This window comes from Babylonia areolata, chromosome 23, assembly GCF_041734735.1.
Source record: "Babylonia areolata isolate BAREFJ2019XMU chromosome 23, ASM4173473v1, whole genome shotgun sequence".
In the NCBI taxonomy this organism is placed as follows: domain Eukaryota; kingdom Metazoa; phylum Mollusca; class Gastropoda; order Neogastropoda; family Buccinidae; genus Babylonia; species Babylonia areolata.
Genome location: NC_134898.1, coordinates 36,139,983 through 36,162,271, shown reverse-complemented (window position 1 = coordinate 36,162,271; position 22,289 = coordinate 36,139,983). Strand labels below are relative to the sequence as shown.

The 22,289-nt window shown below is 41.6% G+C and overlaps 2 protein-coding genes across 4 annotated transcripts in view; one reads left to right on the top strand and one right to left on the bottom strand.

The window, feature by feature from the left end:
- The window catches only part of LOC143297800 (uncharacterized), a 67,269-nt gene extending 53,750 nt beyond the window's left edge, over positions 1-13,519 (top strand). For all 3 annotated transcript variants that reach the window (XM_076610299.1, XM_076610300.1, XM_076610301.1), the window contains 7 exons: positions 744-799; positions 1,722-1,878; positions 4,185-4,312; positions 5,094-5,186; positions 5,660-5,934; positions 10,247-10,463; positions 10,790-13,519. In XM_076610299.1, the coding sequence (XP_076466414.1) occupies positions 744-799; positions 1,722-1,878; positions 4,185-4,312; positions 5,094-5,186; positions 5,660-5,934; positions 10,247-10,463; positions 10,790-11,859 (1,996 nt within the window). In that variant the 3' untranslated portion in view covers positions 11,860-13,519. The remainder of the gene's footprint in view (positions 1-743; positions 800-1,721; positions 1,879-4,184; positions 4,313-5,093; positions 5,187-5,659; positions 5,935-10,246; positions 10,464-10,789) is intronic.
- Positions 13,520-13,655: 136 nt separating this feature from the next.
- Positions 13,656-21,268, bottom strand: LOC143297801 (threonylcarbamoyl-AMP synthase-like). The gene is made up of 5 exons (XM_076610302.1): positions 20,807-21,268; positions 20,233-20,428; positions 17,997-18,231; positions 17,206-17,342; positions 13,656-16,484 (listed from the first exon to the last, which is right to left on the bottom strand). The coding sequence occupies exons 1-5, from the start codon at positions 20,985-20,987 to the stop codon at positions 16,415-16,417; spliced, it is 819 nt and encodes a 272-aa protein (XP_076466417.1). The 5' UTR covers positions 20,988-21,268; the 3' UTR covers positions 13,656-16,414.
- Positions 21,269-22,289: the final 1,021 nt, after the last annotated feature.

Below are 22,289 nucleotides of genomic sequence, written 5' to 3'. Positions count from 1 at the left end.
GTTTGTAGAAACATCCACTTTGACAGGAAAACAATCGCACTTTCAGGTAGCAGAAACAACAACAAAACAGGTAGCGCTGAACCTTGGCGACGCGCTCTCCCTGGGGAGAGCTGTCCGGATTTCACACAGAGAAATCTGTTGTTACAAAAAGCAATAGAACAGAATAGAATAGAATATAGTGTGTGTGTGTGTGTGTGTGTGTGTGTGTGTGTGTGTGTGTGTGTGTGTGTGTGTGTGTGTGTGTGTTGTGTTGTGTTGTGTTGTGTGTGTGTGTGTGTGTGTGTGTTTGGGTTGACGGCCTGACAACAGAGCTTTTAATTAAAGACCAGGTATACCTATTGATCCGCCAGTGAACAGTGTAGTGGTCATGCTTCGCTGATTGACTGCGTCACCGTTGATGAAAACAAAACAACTACTTTCTCTTTGTCTGTCTGTCTGTCTGTCTCTTTGTCTCCCTTTGTCTCTGTCTGCCTGTCTGTCTCTGTCTCTCTTTCTCTCTTTGTGTTTCTCTATTAGCTCCACCCATTTTCCCTGTGTGTTTGCGTGTGTGTGTGTATGCGTGTGTATGCGTGTGTGTGCGTGTGTGTGCATGTGTGTGCGTGTGTGGTTGGATTGGGTAGCGGTGGTTGCGTGTGTGTGGGGGGGGGGGGGGGGGGGGGGGGGGGGGGGGGGATTGGGGGAGTGGGGTGACGTGCTTTCGCCAGCTTTCATTGACTTAATTACCGAATGCTTATTTGTTGCAGAGACCTCAAGATCGAAAACCTATTACTTGACCAGAATAGGGACATCAAAATAATAGGTATGTTTTTTTAGTGTGTGTCTTTATGCTGTGTGTGTGTGTGTGTGTGTGTGTGTGTGTGTGTGTGTGTGTGTGACATTGTTTTAATGCACGCACTTTTTTTTTTTAGCTCGCTTTCTAAAGATAATATTCAAATGCATTTAGACTCCATGCATTTGAGTAGCGAAACTGTACTCAATGTAAAAAAAAAAAATTTTTTAATTTCTCTTTTTTTATTTTTTTTTTTTAACAGCCTTCTATTATTTGTCAAGAAAAAAGAACACAACCTGTCATGAGTACAGGCATGTGAAGTGGAACGGGAAAGAAGAATGGGGGTGGGTGGGGAGAAGGTGGAATTGGCATTGGAGGGAGGGAAGAGAAAGTCAAGGAAATGCCGTACATTTGCCATTTAACAATCCGATGGACAGGTGGTTTTTTTGTTTTTTGTTTTTTGTTTGTTTGTTTGTTTGTTTTACATATAATTCATGTGATTTGATTGGTTGCTATATTGATTACCATACTGCTATTCATTTGGTTGCTATATTGATTACGATATTGCTATTCATTTACTTGTGTGTTTATTAATTTTCGTTTCTGTTTACCTATCATATAAATGTTTATTCGTTTATCCAATGATTTATCTGTTCCTTTTGTTATTTGGTTGTTTCTGTCCATATGTTATTGTTGTTGTTGTTTACTTTTGTTTGTTTATTCATTATGTGAGTATTGCTTATTTACCTATCTATTGATCTGTTTATTGGTAATTTGTTTGTATTTATCTGTAACTGCACAATTTTTAAGTTTGAAAAATGAATGGAGAAAAACAACCCCCCCACCCCCCACTCCACTTCCCCCCTCCCCTCCCCGCCCCCACCAAAACAACAACAACAACACCTGTTTCTGTTTCCTCCATATGTCTTCTTTTTCATTCGATCCTTGACAGATTTCGGACTCAGCAACACAATCAAAGTCAGCAGTGCCCCAGAAGGGGCTGCGCATGCGCAGGAATACCTTGTCACTCAGTGCGGCAGCCCTGCGTACGCAGCACCGGAACTCCTGAATCACCGGAAGTATGGGCTGCAGGTTGATGTTTGGAGCATGTGAGTCAAAAGGCTGATTTTTTCTCTTTTTTAAAATATTTATTTATTCATTCTTTTATTTATTTTGAAGTCTGTTCAATTGTTCAACTGGCGAAAACTATACAATTTCAGCATCATCATCATCGTCGTCGTCGTCGTCAACATAACTGTGGTCGTGATCATTAATAATAGTAATGATGATACATAACATTAACAGCAACAGCAATAATTATCATTATCATCATCATCATGCAAAGAATTGTAAATTTTATTAGTCTGGTAGTGCCCTGTTCTTCACAAACCCAGTACAGCACACGCTGCGTTTTACAACAGTATGTATCAGTACCTAGTTGCCTCACACGTACACACATGAACATCCTTACTCACCCGCACGCGCAATATTTCCACCTTTACTATTCATCACCATCATCATCATCAACATCTTTTTTGTGTCTTTAAATGGGCGGAATTGTAAAAAGACCTTTACTGTGCCTCATTCTTTACCCATTAAAGATGTAATCAATCAATTCGATCTTCTCCTTCTTCTTCTGTTCTTGGTGTTGTTGGGTGGGGGTTTTTTGTTTGTTTTTTTGCACGATGAAGCATGTTGTAATTGTTTTGGTTGTTGGGTTTTGTGCTGTTAGTGATGGTGGCGTCCATCACTCTCTCTCTCTGTCTCTCTGTCTCTCTCTGTGTGTGTGTGTGTGTCTGTGTTTGTGTTTTGTGTCTGTTTGTCAGTGTGTCTGTGTGTTGTGTCTCTGTCTGTCTGTCTGTCTGTGCGTCTGTGTCTTTGTGTTTTGTGTCTCTGTCTGTCTGTGCGTCTGTGTCTTTGTGTTTTGTGTCTCAGTCTGTCTGTCTGTCTGTCTCTCACTTGCCTCATTGCTCTTCGTGCTTGCATTTGAACGTTTTTGTTTTTTGTTTTTGGTTTTGTTTTGTTTTTTGGGAGGGGGGGGGGTCATTTTCATTTTCTTTTGGGGGGGTCCTTTATCGTCTCGCCAGTTGTTTTCTGGTCAGTTTACTTCACCGTTATGATAAAGAAAGAAAAGCAAAGAGTTTTTAATTGGCGAGGCAAGGGCGAACTCCGCTACGAGGACCACTATAGCTGTTCCCGCACAGTTCCAAACTGTTTCAGAGCCTTGTGTCAATGGCCTTGGGGGAGGGACCCACGGACTTGAGTTTCTGTTTCGTGGGGGTTTACCGGACTGTAAACAGATCACCGTGATCCCATTTTGACCGGACCGTGACTGTACTCCCGCCGCCAACAGCTTCCGTTCCATCCCTACAGTCGTGTGTCTCCGTTGTTTTTCCCGGAAATCACGTGCGCTGGTTGACCCCCCCGTGCATGACTGCAGTTGTCTTCCCATGAATCTACTATGCCGTTACACTGTGATTGAACTTAATCATCGGCAGCACTTGACTCCGTCCGCTCCGATTTGGGTCGGTTAAATCAACAGCGGCCGAGCTTGATGGAAACGTTCCTTTCTTTGCCTCCTTTCCTCTTGTTCCCAGCAATTTCATTTGCCGGATGCTTCGCTTTGGGACGTGTGGAAAGGGATGTGCTATCAGAATCTGATAACACTGTTACCTGTATGCTTTTGTTTCTTTGGCTGGATTTTTTCTTTTTTCTTTTTTAATTGCTTCTTTTTTAATTGTTTTTTTTAAATAGCCTAGTCGTCTTTTGGACGTTTTTATTTTTATTTTCATTTTATCTTTTTTCATGGCATGTTTGTGGATCAGCCCTATCGGAATTTAAGCCTAAATATTCCCTGGGATGGGGACGAGGGAGGGTGAGGGGATTTTCGGGTCCTGATCGCGTCAGTCCTGAGCTAAGACCAACAGTCTGGTCTTTTCAGCTTCATATACTCCCTTCTCTCCTTCCTTCCTCCCTGCCATTAGCACGCCAGGTTGTTGTTTCTTTCATGATAAGCAGAGTCCGCATCCAGCCATTTCCTCATTCATGTCAGAGACTGTAGTTTGACTCTCTGATTTCTTGTTCCTTCACTCCTCCATTATTCTAGACTCCATCCAGTCGTGAAATTGGGCTTTCTTGACTCTAATATGAACTCTGAAGGTGTCAGTTTAAGCATGGGTTGAGTGTGCGTGTGTGTGTGTGTGTGTGTGTGTGTGTGTGTGTGTTGTGAGGGGAGGGGGGGGGCGTTCTCCTTGTGTATTATAATCATTCTTTTTTTTTTTAAAACCCCACCTAATTATCATATGTATTTGCGCTTTTGCAGTGGGCCATCTCAAAGGCTTGAAGTTGGTTGGCAGATCAACAGATCGACTGACTGATTGATTGACTGACTGGTTGATTGAATGACGGTTTGCAGAGGGGTGAACATGTACGCTATGCTGACGGGCAGTCTCCCTTTCACTGTGGATCCCTTTCACATCAAGACGCTCTACAACAAGATGGTCACTGGCCAGATGAACCCCGTCCCCGATCACCTCTCCAGGGGTACTGGCCACTTGGCAGTCTTCTCTCTGCTTAAATATACATAGACACACACGCCAGCGCGCACGCGTACACACACACACACACACACACACACACACGCATGCACAGACACACACACACACACACACACACACACACACACATATATATATATATATATATATTGATTGACAGATTGATAGATAGATAGTTTTTTTGTTTGTTTGTTGTTGTTGTTGTTGTTGTTTTTTTTGGGGGGGGCTTTTTTTTGTTTTGTTTTTTGTTTTTTTGTTTTTTTTTCGTCTTTTTTTTTCAATGGATGTTTGGGAGCGTGTTCATTTTTGTTTGACGTTTCCTTCAATGAGGACACGAAATGAAATTGATAATTATTTGAAATCAAAGGACATGCGCCTCTTTTTAAAACACAGAATAATATGCTTTACCGGGTCTATACGTGTACGATAGTGTTGTTTAGTAATTGAAAATGTGTGAAAATTAAAGTTAAAAAATGCACGCATATTTAAAAAAAAAAAAAAGAAAAAAAGGGGGGGGGGGTCGGAATCTTTATTTCTTCTGTGTTTTTCTCAGATATTTTTTTTCTGCCAGAGAATAAAAGTGATGCTGTTATGTGTCATTCCTAGCTATATTTCTTTACTGTCACTGAAGAATTTATAAATGTAATTGCTAACTTTGTCCTGTATGTAGTGTGATGACTGAGTGGGAGAAACTGTGCGACTCAGTTCTCACGAGGCCGTACGTGTGTGTGTGTGTGTGTGTGTGTGTGTGTGTGTGTGTGTTGAAGATGGCAAAGACATCCTGAGGAAATTCCTGACAGCAGACCCAGAGAAACGACTCTCGATCACTGAGGCTCTGCGCCATCCTTGGTTGTCTGAAGGTATGTGGCATGGTGTGTGCGTGTGTCACGTGTCAGTGTGTGTGTGTGTGTGTGTGTGTGTCCGTCGTGTCATGGTGTGTGTGTGTGTTTATGTGTGTGTGTGTGTGTGTGTGTGTGTGTGTGTGTGTGTGTTCTTGAGAGAAAGTCGTGTAGTAGGTAAAAACATTTTACATTTTTTAATTGAGCTTTTCGAAAATACAATTTACCCAAGCCCTTTAAAATATTACAAAAGCAACAAGAACAAGTGAGCATAAAAGCTGTGTGATACACCCTTTGGTGACACACAACACTGATTAACAACATAACCATCATCGCTGAGTCTCGATTTCAAATGACTACTTACCTCACGACAGAACAGATACTGACGCATGTAAATTTCATCAATAAGTTAACAACAACCGAAGCCATCACTAAAAGAATTACCACCACCCGTGCATAAATACGCCAAGTATTTTTTGTTTCTCCGTTCCCAGGTCGAAACAAACCCGTCGAGAGGCCTCCCTTTCCCAACAAACTGAAGACCAGCGACCTTGACACTGACATTCTCAAGCACATGAGCGACAATCTGGGCTACCGGATGAGCGAGATCATCCGATTTGTGGTGGGCAACGTCCCCAGCAGTGCCAGCGCCACCTACCACCTCTACCACCGGAAGTTGCAGCGCCACCTTGCGGAACAGCGGTCGCAGGGGAGAGCACCGGCTGACACAAAGTCCGTGGAGCCCACTCGAATCTCCTTGGTGCTGCAGGTGAAGGGGTTTAGCGGTGTGTGGGGGCGAGAGGCTGGCAAGTTTGACTTATTTGGGACGCGGTTCGATTTGCGTGTTTTTGTGGGATGGGGTTATTTTTAGTTCACGTCCTGGTTATTACGTAATACCGTCAGTCGGCCAGTGATCTGGCTTTGTCTTGCCGCAGTGATGGACAGGCGTGTATCTACGCCTGTCTATGACCGATTGATTTATGCTTTTTTACTCACTTGTGTAAACAAAGTGAGTCTATGTTTTAACCCGGTGTTCCGTTGTCTCTGTGTGTGTGTGTGTGTGTGTGTCCGTGTGTCTGTGTGTCCGTGGTAAACTTTAACATTGACATTTTCTCTGCAACTACTTTGTCAGTTGACACCAAATTTGGCATAAAAATAGGAAAAATTCAGTTCTTTCCAGTCATCTTGTTTAAAACAATGTTGCACCTCTGGGATGGGCACAAAAAAAAAAAAGAAGCCTAATTATATGCAAACTGCATTTACTGTTATATTTATATTTTTTGTATTCTCTAAACTTGGCACTTTGACCTCTTATTCTGACACAACAACAAGAGGAGTCATTATTATCATTTTTTGTTCAAACAGGAACTTCTTTTGCTAAGCATGGAATTTTTATTTATTTTGCAAACGTTTTGGTGCAGATAGTAAAAAAAAAAAGGGAAATTACTCTGTAATTAATGCTAGGGGACTTAATTTATCACAAGTGAGTCTTGAAGGCCTTGCCTCTCTTGTTTCAGTTTGCTTTCAACTAAGAACGAATGAGTGAATGGAAAAAAAAAGAAAGCAAGAAAGAAACGAGAGATGGGAAGAAAGGAAAGTCGCAAAACACAGACCAGTCAAGGGTCCAGTCCTCCACTGTCATTTCAGATAAGAACGAATGAGGGAATCAGTGGAAGAAAGAAAGAAAAGTGATATCTGGGAACACTGACGGAAAGGAAAGGCACAAACCCCAAGACGAGGGTACTCCACTTTCATTTCAAATAAGAACGAATGAGTGAATGGAAGAAAGAAAGAAAGAAAGAAAGAAAGAAAAGTCACAAAGCCAAAAACGAGAGTACTTCCACTTCCTTTTCGTTTTCCCCGTCTTCTGTCATTTGAATTTCGGCTAATCGAAGGTCTGTCAAATCCCCCATTGCCACGATAGGTTATTTATTTTCTGTTCGCCAATAATGACGGTTATGTGGATATAAAACTGGTGTTGGAAGGGTTTTTTGGGAGGGTGCGGGGGTTGGGGTGCCGGGGGATCGTATTAGTTGGGGCTTAAGTGGGTATATATATATATATATATATATATATATATATATATATATCGCAGGAAAGAGAGAGAGAGAGAGAGAGAGAGAGAGAGAAGAACAAGACTAGAACAAGAAAACGCAATATGTGTGTGAGAAAGAGAAAGAGAGAGGGAGAGCCTGGTATCGGAACAGAACACAATAAATAAACCACGAACCAATCGTTCGTTCGTCCAATCAAGTGCCTGCCAGTGACGTGACGTTACGCATGCCCAGTAACGGAGCCTGACTGGCATGGTCAGTTTGGTTCACATGGGAAGGTCATGTAGCCTATACAGGCATCTGTACCTTTGTTGTTGTTTTGATGAAGTCAACTATAAGCGTACAAAAAAAAAAAAGAAGAAGAAGAAATAAATAAATAAAATAAAATAAATAAATAAATAAATAATAATTTTTTAAAAATAATAATAAAATTAATAAATAAAATAAATAAATAAGGTAATAAATAAATAAATAAAATAAATAAGTAACTGACAGATAGAGAGCTTATCATGTTTTTGGTGGTGGTGTTTTTTTGCTGTTGTTCTTTTTAACACAATTTTGTTTCAAGTTCCTCAGTGAAGAGGTCCTCATCGTTAATTTTTCTCTATTATTTATTTACTTTTTTTTTCTCAAGGCCTGACTAAGCGTATATGGATTTGTCCAAACGCAGTGACGCCTCCTTGTTGTTTTGGTGGTGGTGTTTTTTAAGCAGATGCGGTGCAGCATATAATCAAATTATGGCTCATTCCGCACGCTTTGAGTTCTTAAAACTGTGTGATTCTGTGTATTTTGGAGGACATCATATGATCCTACCCGGGCCCAGAACATAAAGAGCACATTATGAAGGAGTTTACAACAACCTTCAGGCGGTCATGTCGGCAGCCATGCACTTGTTGCAGTCCCTCTCTTATTGCTCATTCCTTTATTATGTTTAGTGTGTGTGTACATTTTTAAACCATCGTTTAAATGTTTCGCTCCGTTTAGACTAGTGATTCTCGCTTTTAAAAAAAGCAGCTGTTTCATTGAAGGTTAATATAGGTCTTATCTTGGAAATGGCATTGTTCGAAAGATTTCTCTGTCTCTCTCTCACACACACACACACACACACACACACACACACACACACACACACACTGGCACACACACAAAGCACGCACACGCACACACTGACACACACACAAAGCACACACACACACACACACACACACACACACACGCGCGCATAATGACACACACACATGCACACACTGACACACCCACCAACCACACACACACACACACACACGCACAAACACACACACACACACACACACAAACACACACACACACACACACACACACACACACACACGAACACACACACACACACACACACACACACACACACACACACACACACACACACACACACACACACACACACACACACACACACACACACGGGAGGAGAGAGAGGGGGGTAGAGCTTCGATTGACATGTTTGTCGCTCTCCTCCCTCCAATCCCGTTTTTCTTTTTCTTTTTTTTTTTTTTTTCTTTTTTTTTTTTTCTTCTTCTTCTTTTTGCGTAACTTTCCATCACCCCGTTTGGTCAGTCATTCATCCTTTTCCATAGTGCGTTCTTGGGCTACAGCTTTCTGACATTCACCTGTATCTGTGTAAACTTTAACGTATACGCCAGTTTTTATTTCGGCATAACCAGGCAGCCGTACTCGGACTTTTAGTAGCATACTTGCAGGGTATGCACGTGTTTCCATAACCCACCTAACACTGACATGGATTACAGGATCTTAAACGTGCGTATCTGATCTTTTTCGTGTGTATACACACGAAGTGGTTTATGGCACATTATAATGACCTGGGAAACCGAACTTGGAAAAACAAAAACAAAAACAAAAAACCACCTCAAGCCACAAGGTGCCGAAAAAGTGATCGGACCCATTATCTTTGTATTGAAAGTCCAACGCTTTAATTCATCCGTCAGTTAATTTGACCATTGAATCTGTGTCGAAGTGGGTCTGTTTGTTTAGCCTCGATCTGTGCGTGCATGTCAGTGTTTGCGTGTGCGGGACATCGGTGTGATCATGAATTAATGAAGCATGAGAAAGGTCACTCATGAATAGAGCAGTCACTACACCTGTCAGTCCCTACCTAGCATGTCTTCTAGATGTCTTGCTAATCATTCTATTGATTTCAGAGGTTTGTGATGTGTTGGTGCAGGAATAATTGAAACACTGTCAGAAGCGATCGAAGCGCTAGATGGCCTGACCACGTCAAAAGTGCTCAGCTCCTCTGTTGGGGCTGTATCAATAATGCAGCCAATAACTCGACGAGTCCAGTCACAGATGATGTCATTCTTGCCCAAATGGAAGCGATTAACCTTTTCGTGTGAAAGGCATATTTCTATTGCTGGCTGAAGTTTATTTTTGTTGCAGAGGGTAAATAATTTCGTTATTTTCGTTCTCTCTCTCTCTCTTGTTGGAAGGGTGGGTGGAGGGGGGAGCAGGGGATTTTTTTTTCTCTCTTTGTGTGTGTGTGTGTGTGTGTGTGTGTGTGAAGAATTTGCTTTTTGTGCATGCACTTATCTTACTCCCCCCCCCCCCCCCGCATCCCCCTTCCCCCCGAGGGCCGGATGTAAAAAAGCAGTTGTGCTTATTCCCTTACCCTCATTCGTTCGTTCGTGCTCTCTCTCTCTCTCTCTCTCTCTCTCTCTCTAACTTAAACATTCTTCATTCAGGAAGCACTGAAAAGACTACGCACTGTACACTATTTTATCTCCGTGAACGATGTTATTGTTTGTGAGCTATTTTGATTGATTTGTCGCTCCTGAAATATGACACGACTGCACTCCTGGGCCCCCATAGTCAAGTGTCCTGCGCATGCATAGGCTCTCTCTTAACTTGGTCTTCTACATGCAATTCTTTCACATGTAATTATGAAACACTGAAAAGACTAAGAATTCTTTCCCCGTGAACGTTGTTGAACACTGTATTGGCCATTTTTTTCTATTGACTTGTCACCCAAAACAGGACATGACTCCACGCGTCACGAACCCCGGCGCACCAGTCCGGGCCCTGCGCGTGCGGCGTGACTCCCTGGACGCGGTGCGTGAGATGCACGCGCTTCAGCACGGGCCCCGGAGGTCTGTGGACAAAGTAGTGAGGACGGCCACGGCCAGCACGGACAAGGACTCGGTGGTGGGCAAGGAGCGGACCTTCCTGTCTTCCCTGGACCACAGCCTGGAAGGTGCGGCAAGTTGTTCGCCAGTCTGGTGATTTATTAACATTTTTGTTGTTGTTGTTGCAGACGGTATAATTATGTCCAGTTCCGGTTTCAAGACTGCCGGCGTTAAAGAAAGACATCCACGTCAGTGGTAACTGGTAGGGAAAACATGACACACCCCTGACGGACATGTGTTTGTGTGTGTGTGTGTACGCGCGCGCACGAAAACGGACGCGTATGTGTGAGTAGGCCTCCTTTCTGTGAAACATTATTCAGGTTCTGTTATTAGTGAGACAGCAAATAAGAAAAATGAATTGTTGTAACCCAGTCATTTCCATCATTTTTTGCAGACTTTCGCGCAGCTGTAGACGTGAAGGAGATCAAGGAGAAGGGAGGAGGGGGTCGCCACCACTCCCCCGCCACCACCCCCTCCACCACCCCCAGACCCAACACCTCCCTCCCCGTCAGCCCCAAACCCGTGCTCTCCCAGGCCGTCAAGGCGGCGCTCACCAAGCCCACCCACCACCACGCCGGGGGTCCGCCCCTTCCCTCCAGGGCGGACCAGAGAGCCAGCACGGGCAGGCACGAGTCCGGGGGAGCCAGACAGCTGAAAGTCACGCCAAGACCCTCAGCCGGCAGTGCCACGGTGGCCCCTTCCGTGTCAGCATCGGACCAACACCCCCACCTGTCGCTGGGCGCCGACTCGTCCCCCACACGAAAGGGCCGGGTGCTCATTCCGCTCAGCAGAACTTTCGGCCCTCTCCGACGGGGTTTGAGAGGGGTGGGAGGCACGGCCGCTTCTCACACAGACACTTCCCCGGCCTCCGCCAACCATCTGGAGAAAGGTTCTTCGCATCCCAGGCTGGAAGCGGGTGGCGGGGCAGGTCGGATAATCAGAGCCACCCTCCCTGCCAGTTCGGCCTATGCTCACGGGTCCTCCCCAACCCCAGCCTCATCCGCCAGCACCAGTCGGTACGCAAGGCAGCCGGCAGTGGTGACGAAACAGCGGCCCGCCAACACCCAGTTCCGCAGTTCCCCTCACAGGCCGGAGGCCGGGGGCTCTGTGAACCATGGCGGGGTCACGGCCAGGTTGACGCCTCACGACGCCGCCACAGACGTTCACAGTAAACGGCCAGTCTCCCCACAAGCTCTGCCGCTTGTTCGTCGTCGTCTAGCAAAGCGGTCCCGTCAGGATGTGCAGGGAACACACGCTGAAGGCACGGCGGCGGAGAGGGATCACGACCATGACCTCACTGCCGAGGGCGACAGTGAAAGCGTGACAGTGGAAAGGTTGCTAACCTCCCCTGATCACCACGTCAGCACCAAGACCTCAGCCAGCCAACCAGAGGGCGCGTCAATGGCGGCACGTGATGAGCATACACTTCCGGCCATTTCTGCCCTTGTGACCCCTCGGCATTGATGAAAAGCATGGGTGTACATAGTTTGTTACATAATTTATGTGAGTCAGTGAGGACATAAAACCACAGTGTGTGTGTGTGTGTGTGTGTGTGTGTGTGTGTGTGTGTCTTAGAGTAGAAAAACAGAACAATATCTGATGATGTATAATAAGAGTTACACACTGTTCACACATGAGCAAAATGGCAGGATATCTTATGACAATCTAACATGTAAAACAAATTCCAACTTTATATTATCTACTGGCTGACTGGTCTGTCCAGCATAAGGTAACTATTGTGTTTTCATTCGTGCCATGATTCTGTACGTTCGGTAAGTTATTCTTATTTCTTGACATGGAATACATCGACATCTTAAGTGTACAATGAGTATGCGCATGCAAATGCATATGGGTATTAATGCATCATGAGTGTGTGCGCACATGGGAGAGACAAATATTGAGAGTCTGTGTACTCACAGAAGTAGTGTGTGTGTGTGTGTGTGTGTTGATTTTTATATATATATATATATATATATATAGAAGCCATGCCAGTGCAATAATCTTTTCTTTTATCACTCACAACTTGGAATCTTTGTTACACCTCGGGTGCCCATTTTCAGTCACTAACCATTCAGTCATTGACCATGCAGTTTCTACAGAATGTTCAGAATGTTCAAGCACATACATCTGATTACCTTCAAATGGATGTTTAAAAAAGATGATTAGTCAGTCAAATCTCCATTTTGTAAGAGAGACTTTCTGTCAACATGGTAACTAAACCATAGCACTTCTTTCACTTTATGCAGGAGTATCTGTGTGAAAACCATGCAAGCAAGTGCTGTCCATGTACAGGCCATACAGCTTGGGAAAATAGTTCTCACAGGGAAAAACTCAGATGATCAAATTTAAATATTCAACAACTGAATTGAACTGAAAATTATAATTGACAAATAAATCCACTGTTCAGAAACTGCTGCGAATGAAAAGCAAGGTCAGGGACCATTGTATCTCCATCAAATAATGCCATTTTGCCTATTAGGCAGTGCACTGGGATGGTTGTTTAGCATTCCTCCGAGTTATAAATGATTATGAGATTCGATCGCTCAGTGTTCACTCAATCAAAAACTGCATGTATTATTATCATCCTAGCTCGCCAAATATATCCTTATTATAGTATTTTGTCCAAATGGGCTTTTTTGTTCCTTCTGAAACATGGCAGATCTTGAGCTGTGAGAGGTACTCACAGGAATCTCAAGGAGACAGACAGACAGCGAGTGGCTCAGACTATGTGGAGCTGAGTGGACCAGCCTTCTGAAGAAAAGAATACCACCGCTCCTTGTCTTTCAATGTATGTTGCCTGGGAATCAATATTCTGAGCCCCATCCTTGTCTTTTCTTTATTTTCTTATTGTGAGCCTTTTTGGTGTTTGTGAAGTTTAGGCCTGCAAGATTCAGTTGTTGTCTACCGTCTTCGGTCTTTGCCATGCTTTCTCAGAGTTCAGTGCATGGCTTCAGAGTGCTGTGTTTTATGTGTTTATGAACTCTCTCTTTCTCTCCGTTTCTCTGATCTCTTGCATGTTTGTGTTAATGTTAGTGAGTTAGTGTGTGTATGTGTGTGTGTGTGTGCTTGTGTTTGTGTGTGCGTGTGTTTCATGGATGCTGCCTGCAAGAGGTTTCACTTCTGCCTATTCTTTACTACCTTTTTTATGTTTGTTGTAATTTATGTTCCAAGTCCAAGACACAAACAGAAACATGTTCACTCAAGATAGTACGATGCATTATGGCACACTGTTCAAATTCTTTACACAGTTCACTCCTTGAGAAACACAGCTTGTCTTTATTTGGTGGTTCTGGGTGGCTGTTTACACCCTGGAAAAAGAACAAATGAGCAATTATGGGGAAGCCCTTGTTATGCGGAAAACAATAATAGTCTCAACACATTTTGATTGAACAGTCACCCCATGCCATATGATGAAGAGGAACTCAACTTGGTCTCATGTAAACATGCACAGGAATCACTTTGGGGGGCTGTAAAGGTAAATGGTAATACTGAATACAGGAGATGTCTTCTATAAAAAGGTTACAAAGGTTTAATTGAAATAAAACAATATCAAACATTAAGCAATACAAATAAAACTAAAAACTGAATGCTATACAGGGGAAAAAGTACACAAAATATGCAATACCAAATTATATGGTTCCTCTTTCATTGATTATTGATCTCATGATCAGGTGTTTGGAAATTTAGGTGACTTTTTGGTTGTGAGATTGTCTTGATAGATGTTATCACATTACTGTTTACAAAGTGTCACATAATTATACTTGAAAATTGTTTAAAAACTGTTATATGCTTTTGTAAAAATAAAACTACCAGATAATATATCTATGTTAATAATACATTCCACAGATTGATATTAAAATCCACAGAAGTACACCTTCTTTAGAACTTGTTTTTGACTGTCATGTTGCGTGTCTGTGCTAGCACGTGTGTGTGTGTGTGTGTGTGGTTGTGTGGTGTGTGTGTGTGTGTGAATGTATGTTGTGTATGTGTGTGTGTGTGTGTGTGTGTGTGTGTGTGTGTGTGTGTGTGATGTCTTTGAAGGGTTTATTTTTACCATCCAACATCTCTCTTCCATCCTCCAGAAGATCATGATCATAAAGTAAAAAAGAACGAATCAACTGACACTTCCGTCTGGAAGGAGGTGTGTTCCAGACACTGGCTGCAACTCTTATTATGTTGTGTGCAAAAGTATGCTTTAATGGATTTGGAATTCCACAGCAGGGTCTGGATTCTTCTTCAGCATCTTCTGTTCACTAGCGTGCAAGCACAGCCAGCTCACACTTACGCTTCTGACCTGTGTGTCTTGTCCTGCAGGAAACCTCTCAAACGGTGGATGTTCCTAGTGCTAGCCTCAACTTAACACTGCATTTCTTACTGGGAAAGTTTGTTCAGAACAAAATTAAATGATCCCTACCGAAAAAAGAATACAATAATAAACGAACAAAACAAACAACAACCCAGAAAACAGAACAGAAACAGGTGTTTGGAATGTCTGGGTGAAGGGACAGACTGAATGGAAGAGAGAAATGGGAGTGGAAAGCACTAGCACAGGGGGAAAGCAATATTCAAAATAAGATTTGTAGAGATCATTTCTTTGTTTAAAGTTTGAATTAAAATCAAACAGAAGAAAGAATTTGGGAGACAAACAGTGAACGACATACAAAGAAGAAACAACGAAGCTTAACTCTTCAATCTAAAAGATGAAAAGGTCATACCCCAAGAAGTTCTCTGGATATCAAATGACTAACTCCATTCTTTAGAGTATGAAATAAATAAACGATAACAAAAACTTGTATATAAAAAGACAAACAAAATTGATATCAAGAATACTTCAATTACAGAGGTGTTTATTTTCAGAAAATACGATAATAATTTCACACACAAACACACTTTCTGAATCTGAAAAAAGACCTATATTAGTGTATAGCAACACAATCATGTATGTGCACAAAAACACATCAAAAGATTCATGTCCTTCCAAAAGTTAACACACACACACACACACACATCACTTTATAACACATCTCTCTGTAACACAAACAAGTCAGCTGAAAGTCTTCACCACTCTCATTCGCATTTCCTTCAACAATAGAAGAAAAGCAGTCTCTACACAGAAAAATAATTGCACACAATCACTTTCTTCCATCACTACTGTGACTGCTGCCAGTCTCTCTTATGTAATTTCAGTAGTTCTGAATAGTCAGAAGAAACACAACCCATGCACACAAACAGACATATTAAAATACAAACATAGAAACATTCTCCAAACACACACACAGACATGATTCTACTGGTCTCCAAGTACTTGGACATTATTCATCTGTTGTTGTTTTTTTTTATAACTCTTGTTGTTTTTTGTTCTGTCACTGTCACTGACAAGTCTGTTGAACAAACACAGAGACAGAGGTAACTTTTACACACACACACACATGTATACATAAAACAAGAGAGACATAATAAGAGAAACAAAGACCCATAAACCTCCACAGTGCCACAGAGTACATTTTCAAACAGGCTAACCAGAATGGGTTGTAAACCACCACAACTAACAACCCATCTCGTAGTCATATATAAGTGAAATTGAACATAAGCTATTACAAGAGGTGAGATCTGAAAATGATATGGACGCAAACAACAGTGCAGTACACTGTCAATCTCAGAGTTACTTTACATGGAGGAAAGTACTGGTTCGGCTGACCCACAGAACAGACATTTGACCCTGTCCTGAAATTCCATTGGCCCTCAACCAGCAGGAAATCTTTAGCCCTGCACAATCACACCCAAGCAATGATACGCTCACACACATGTACACATGCTCACAGTCACACACACAAGTGCACACACACACACACACACACACACAGATAGAGGAATCACAGCCTGTCCACCCAGAACCCCCTGAGGTAATGTATGCAAAGAGATCACAGTCTCTGTCATCACTCCAAGGAGAGATGTCCTGAAGTCAGCAGGCTACTGGACCCTTGAGATTTAAAGTTTTGTTATCCCCTGTCTCTGACACTCAGGATGGCAGCAGTATTTCCTCCATCTTGTGTTTGTTCTTTAAGATGTCCACCGTCCTTTTATATGCACTGCAAACAGAAAAAACAAAAAAGAAATATGAAAATCTTTTCTTTCTGTCTTCACTGGAGAGACCTGATAATTTTCAAACTACTTGCAACTAATTACGTGCTGACAAAAATGATCTGTTGCTCACTCAAACACTTACCACAAAATGATCTGTTGCTCACTCAAACACTTATCACAAAATGATCTGTTGCTCACTCAAACACTTACCACAAAATGATCTGTTGCTCACTCAAACACTTATCACAAAATGATCTGTTGCTCACTCAAACACTTACCATCACCCACACACAAATTTATACAAACATTAGAGAGAGTAAGGCGGTGAGATGTGATGGTGACAGTGGGGCTGGGATATCAACAATAAACAGACAAACAGAAACTCCTGTCCCTCCAAAAAGAATAAAAGACTGAAAGAAAAAAAAATGTCACAATCAGTCATGAACCTCAAATATCCTGTTACATATGAAGCATTCAAATTTCAGATAATGAGATACTGAAACACACACTCACCAAAGCATTCAAATTTCAGATAATGAGATACTGAAACACACACTCACCATGCATCACATACATGTATCTGTTCACATTCTTTTCCAACTATATTATCTTACTGACACACACACACACACACACACACACACACACTACTGATGTCCAATCCACCCAGTCTGCACAAACTTTCATGCTGACACGACGTCCCCTCCCTTTTCTTTCAGTACTAACCTTCCTTCTCGAATGACACGGAACTTGCCAGCCTCTGACAAGTCGACCACAGTGGACCCTAACCGTGCCTTGTCTGTGTCATTCAGAACTCCCCCATCCACCAGCAAATCCAGCTGAGGCCACAGGTACTCAAATTCCTGACAACAAGCAATACATGTATAGATATCAGTGTGTTTTTTCTTACTATTTTAACTTAAACTGAATGTTACGTGCCTGTGATAAACTGAGCATAAATATAAATACTATAAAAGAAATATACCATCAACAGAAAAAAAACCTGACATATCAAATTAGTTTGTTCTATTTTTCAAATCAGAAATTAAAAAGAACTACTCAATTAGCAAGATTTTTTATGATTGAAAATTAATGGTGAGGGAAAAGTTTAGAACAACAGGGAGAAGAGTGGTTGTCCATGATTGTCATTATCCACTGTTGCTGATTTGGATAGACAAAGGAATCTGAAAGAGAAAGAGAGACTACAAAAAATGAGAGAGAGACAGACAGACAGACAGAGAGAGAGAGAGAGAGAAAGAGAGAATTTCTATGCATTTGTGCATGAGTATGTGTGTTTATGTATGTGCGTGTATGTGCATGTGAGTGCATGTTTGTGTGTGCATGCGTGCATGTGTCTGTCTGTATATGTGTTCACGTGCAAATTCAGCAATACTCACACCCACAGGCCCCACCTCTCCCCTGTCCCCCTCCCAACACACACGTGCTGCACACCCCAAATTCCTACTTGTTTCACTTCCACTCCAGCAAACTCATGAAACTGTCTACTCCTCACTTACGTCCAGAGTCAGGGTGCTCTGAGCAGCACTTCTGTTGGCACTGGTCAGTGCGATGGGTCCGTCACAGGCCTGGGACAGCTTCTGCATGAAGGCGTGGTCTGGGATGCGGATGCCGATCAGGCGGGTGGTGGGGTTCAGCTCAGGGTTCAGCTCCACACTGCGTTCACTCACCACGGTGACTGGACCCGGGAGCAAGTCCTCCAACACTTCTCTGGGCACCACGACTTTGCTCCACCTGACAAATGGTGACTGGCAAAATTACGTTTTTAGCCCACTATATTCTAAATGCAAAAGCACTCCCGAAAATGGAGTATGGCTGCCTACATGACGGGACAAAAACGGTCACACAAGTAAAAACCCACTCATGTACATATGACTTATGAGTGAATGTGGGAGTTGAAGCCCACGAACGAAGAAGGAGAAATGCACAAGCCAAAAGCATGTGATGACATCTACATATTTACTATGTATGCTAGATTTGCATATTCTTGTTTGATTTCAGCCATAGAAATATTTCATCAATATGAATTCCAGAATATGAATTCCAGAAACAATGTTCTTAAATATAACTCAAAAGACACAATTTACAAACCACAAATGATCAAAATCTGGGCATATCCATGTGAATTTAAGCACTACGGCTATATTTTGTTTAATAATTCATTATCTCAATGTCTAATCAGTTATCTGATTTGACAAGATCAGTGTTAGCTGTTAAAATAACCTAACACTGTGTTTCAAATCCTTTTATCAACTATGTCTCCATCTCCAAGAAGCATATTGTGGATTAGATCTATCAATACAGTCTTTCATAATCAGGGTCACAGAAGACATTTTCTCCAGCACCACTTTTAAGTCCAGTCTTTACTTTTCTTAAAAAAACAAAACAACAACAACCTATTTTCTCAATCTTTTGACTATGCATCCAGAATTTTGTTAAAATTATTGAATTCATGGAAGGGACACAACTCTTGTAAGTAAAGACCCATGAAAAATTCCAAACAAATCAGGTTTTCACTCTACAGCACATCATAATTTAGCCTGATTAAAAAAACAAACAAACTAATAATGACTGATAAACATGTACTCAAACAGCATTCTCCTGTTGATGTGTACGTAGTGTGTACATTTTCTGTCAACTGATACTGTAAGTTTCATCCTGTTGCTGCTTTAAGTCATCATTGCTGTTTGTCAATTTGTGCACATCCGTTTGAAATAACACAGTTTCAAAACAGAACAATTTTGACTTATGTGATGGTAAATTACTATTCAAACAGAACTGTCATGACTAGTTTGAAAGAAAAAAAATCCAGAGATAGTAAATGAGTAATGAGTAAATAGGGAAGTACATGTCCTGAAAAAACAAAAACACAACAAAACAAAAAAACAAACAAAAAAACCGCACTTGGTTTCAAGGTGTCAGAACAGGCAGACAGATCCATATATAGTAATATACATAAAATGACAATATCACATCTGTTGGAAGAAAAAAGAAAAACAAAGAAAAAAGGAGCAGATGCCTGACATTTGCATAACCTAACCCGCTGGTTGAAATAATGTTATTGTAAAGTTCGCTCATTACTTACAGTTACAGAGAGAACACACTGGTTGGACTTTGCAACATTTTATTCTGTCCACCTATAGGCTACAGTACAGAGAGATCTATAGGCATATTTGTTTAATTAAATACTTTATACTCCTTGACTGATGGTGCCAATGTTATCTTTATTAATTCTAATGTTTCTGCAATAGGCCAAACTCTACTACAGTTAGAAAACTACATCAGCACAACAATCAGACTTCAGAGCCTATCCAAGGATTGAGTAAAATATTAATCTTAAAATCAAATGAAATAATTAGATGAAATAAAAAAAAGATTATATATATATATATATATATATATATATATATACAAGGCAAAAGATTGAAATAAAAACAAGAACAAAAAATAAGCCAAGCTCAGTGAACTGATGTGTACCCCCACACTCCCCAACATAAGTGTACAAAGGCAAACACACACACACACACACGCACACACAGATGCATAATATTTTTTAAAATTTGCAGTCTCACACACATTAAGGCCCAAGTCACACACAATCAAAACTGTACAACACTCATAGGGAAGTCAATTTTCCCCAACCTTACCCTATGTTTTCCTGTTATTGTTTTTATTTTCATTTTATCATCAATAGAGACATTTACAAATTACCACATAAATAACAGTTCACCATACCTGTATACATCATCAATGTAGCCAACACTAATTGCCACAGGTTTTGTGCAGTTCCGGTTTTTGATGTTGTAAATTCGTCTAATGGCGTCACTGTTTTGGGCCAGCCCTGCGATACCATAAATGGTATCAGTTGGCACAGCAACCACACTGCCCTTCTGCAGGCTTCTCACAGCTGTCTGCACTGCCACCTGCAATGCTAACAAAATCAAAAAGCAGTGGAGATTAACATAGTTGTTGAGCATCATATCTTATCAGTGACAAAACACAACATAAATCAACGTAAATAATTCAACTTATTCCTAACCCTCACACACACATGTATACAAACATACACACACACGCACACGCACACACACACATACCCGCACCCCACACCTCCCCCACACACATCCATACTCACATAGTTTTGAGACATGACCAAGGAGATTCAACAGCTGTTGTTTTTTTGTTGTTGCTTGTTTGTTGGTTTGTTTGTTTTTGTTTTGTTGTTGATTTGTTTGTTTATTTTATTTTTTGTTGTTGCTGTTTTCGAAACAAGATTACTTTTTTTTTTCTAAGTGCAAGGGAAACTTACCTCGTTCCTCTTCTCCAGACATGTGCTGCAATTCACAGCGGTCAGGAATTCTAACTACTTGAGGTTTTGCCATTGCTGGGGCGTGTAACGCACGCTCTTTTTGTTTGTGGAATGCAACAAAGCCAGAAGAAAACCTAAAGTTGTGAACAAAAGCAAGCCTTCGCCACAAAACTCGATTCATTAAGTACACAGCACTGTATGCCGCCAAATTAGTCGATTCTGAATCCCGGTGACTGGCTTGGCTGGTAAGGACAGCACAGGTACATTCCAACAAAAAGTCAGTGGATAGTTTTAAATCGGCTCTGGCAAAAGCCAGAAGCCAGTAACACCAACGTGCTGCGCACCCCCACCGTCGCGTTTATGCCAGTAAATGGATGTAAGCGACGTATTAATCCAGATCCAGATCCAGAACAAATATAGTAACTGTCAAACTACCTTCACACGATTTCAAGCACGTTTCATCATTCGGATGCAGCCATTGTGAAATGTCCACTTCCGGTCACTTTAATCTTTTTACTAAAATTGAAACAAAACACATTATCTTTCTAATGTATTTTTGAGTAAACAATCACAACAGTTTCAGTTTCACTTTCTCAAGGAGGCGTCACTGCGTTCGGACAAATCCATACACGCTACACCACATCTGTTGAGCAGATGCCTGACCAGCAGCATAACCCAACGCGCTTAGTCAGGCCTTGAGTGCATGCTTACATATTTGTGTACCTATGAAAGTGGATTTCATTTTACGTAATTTCGCCAGAGGACAACACTCTCGTTGCCATGGGTTCTTTTTCAGTGCGCCAAGTGCGTGCTGCACACGGGACCTCAGTTTATCGTCTCATCCGAAAGACTAGACGCTCAGTTTGATTTTCCAGTCAAACTTAGGAGAAAGGGCGAGCGGGATTCGAACCCACACCCTCACGGACTCTCTGTATTGGCAGCTGAGCGTCTTAACCATTCTGCCACCTTCCTCGTGGAATAACGATCACTGGCTCCAGGTTGTATACACTGCCTTTTGTGAAATAACAAGAACTATCTGGACCATAATTTCGTTCTTTTTCAAAGCCAAAGTAACAGTTCTTGGACTCGGTTTTAAGTTGTATACAAATGTAGCCTAAAGCACTGGACTCGGATGTCCTTTAAAGATGCATTATATAATATAAATCTACAGGAAGATGACTACCGCTTGTTTACATCTTTTTCCTTTTTTTAAAATCACTTTTAAGTCAATGAAAGAAAGTTCCCAGCGATCAAGTGTGTTTGTGTAAGGTTCAGTTATTAGGTTCATTGGTCATATAAAAAAACAACAACTAAATCATCGAAAAAATTAATAACTCTTATAATGAATAATTCAATATGAATTAGAGTAGACTAAAATAAATGAAAAACATGTTTCTCGTTTTATAGAACATAGATTCAGTACTTTAGTGGGATATATATTACTCCTTTCCTGATTAAACTTTTACATTAACTTTAGCAAGCA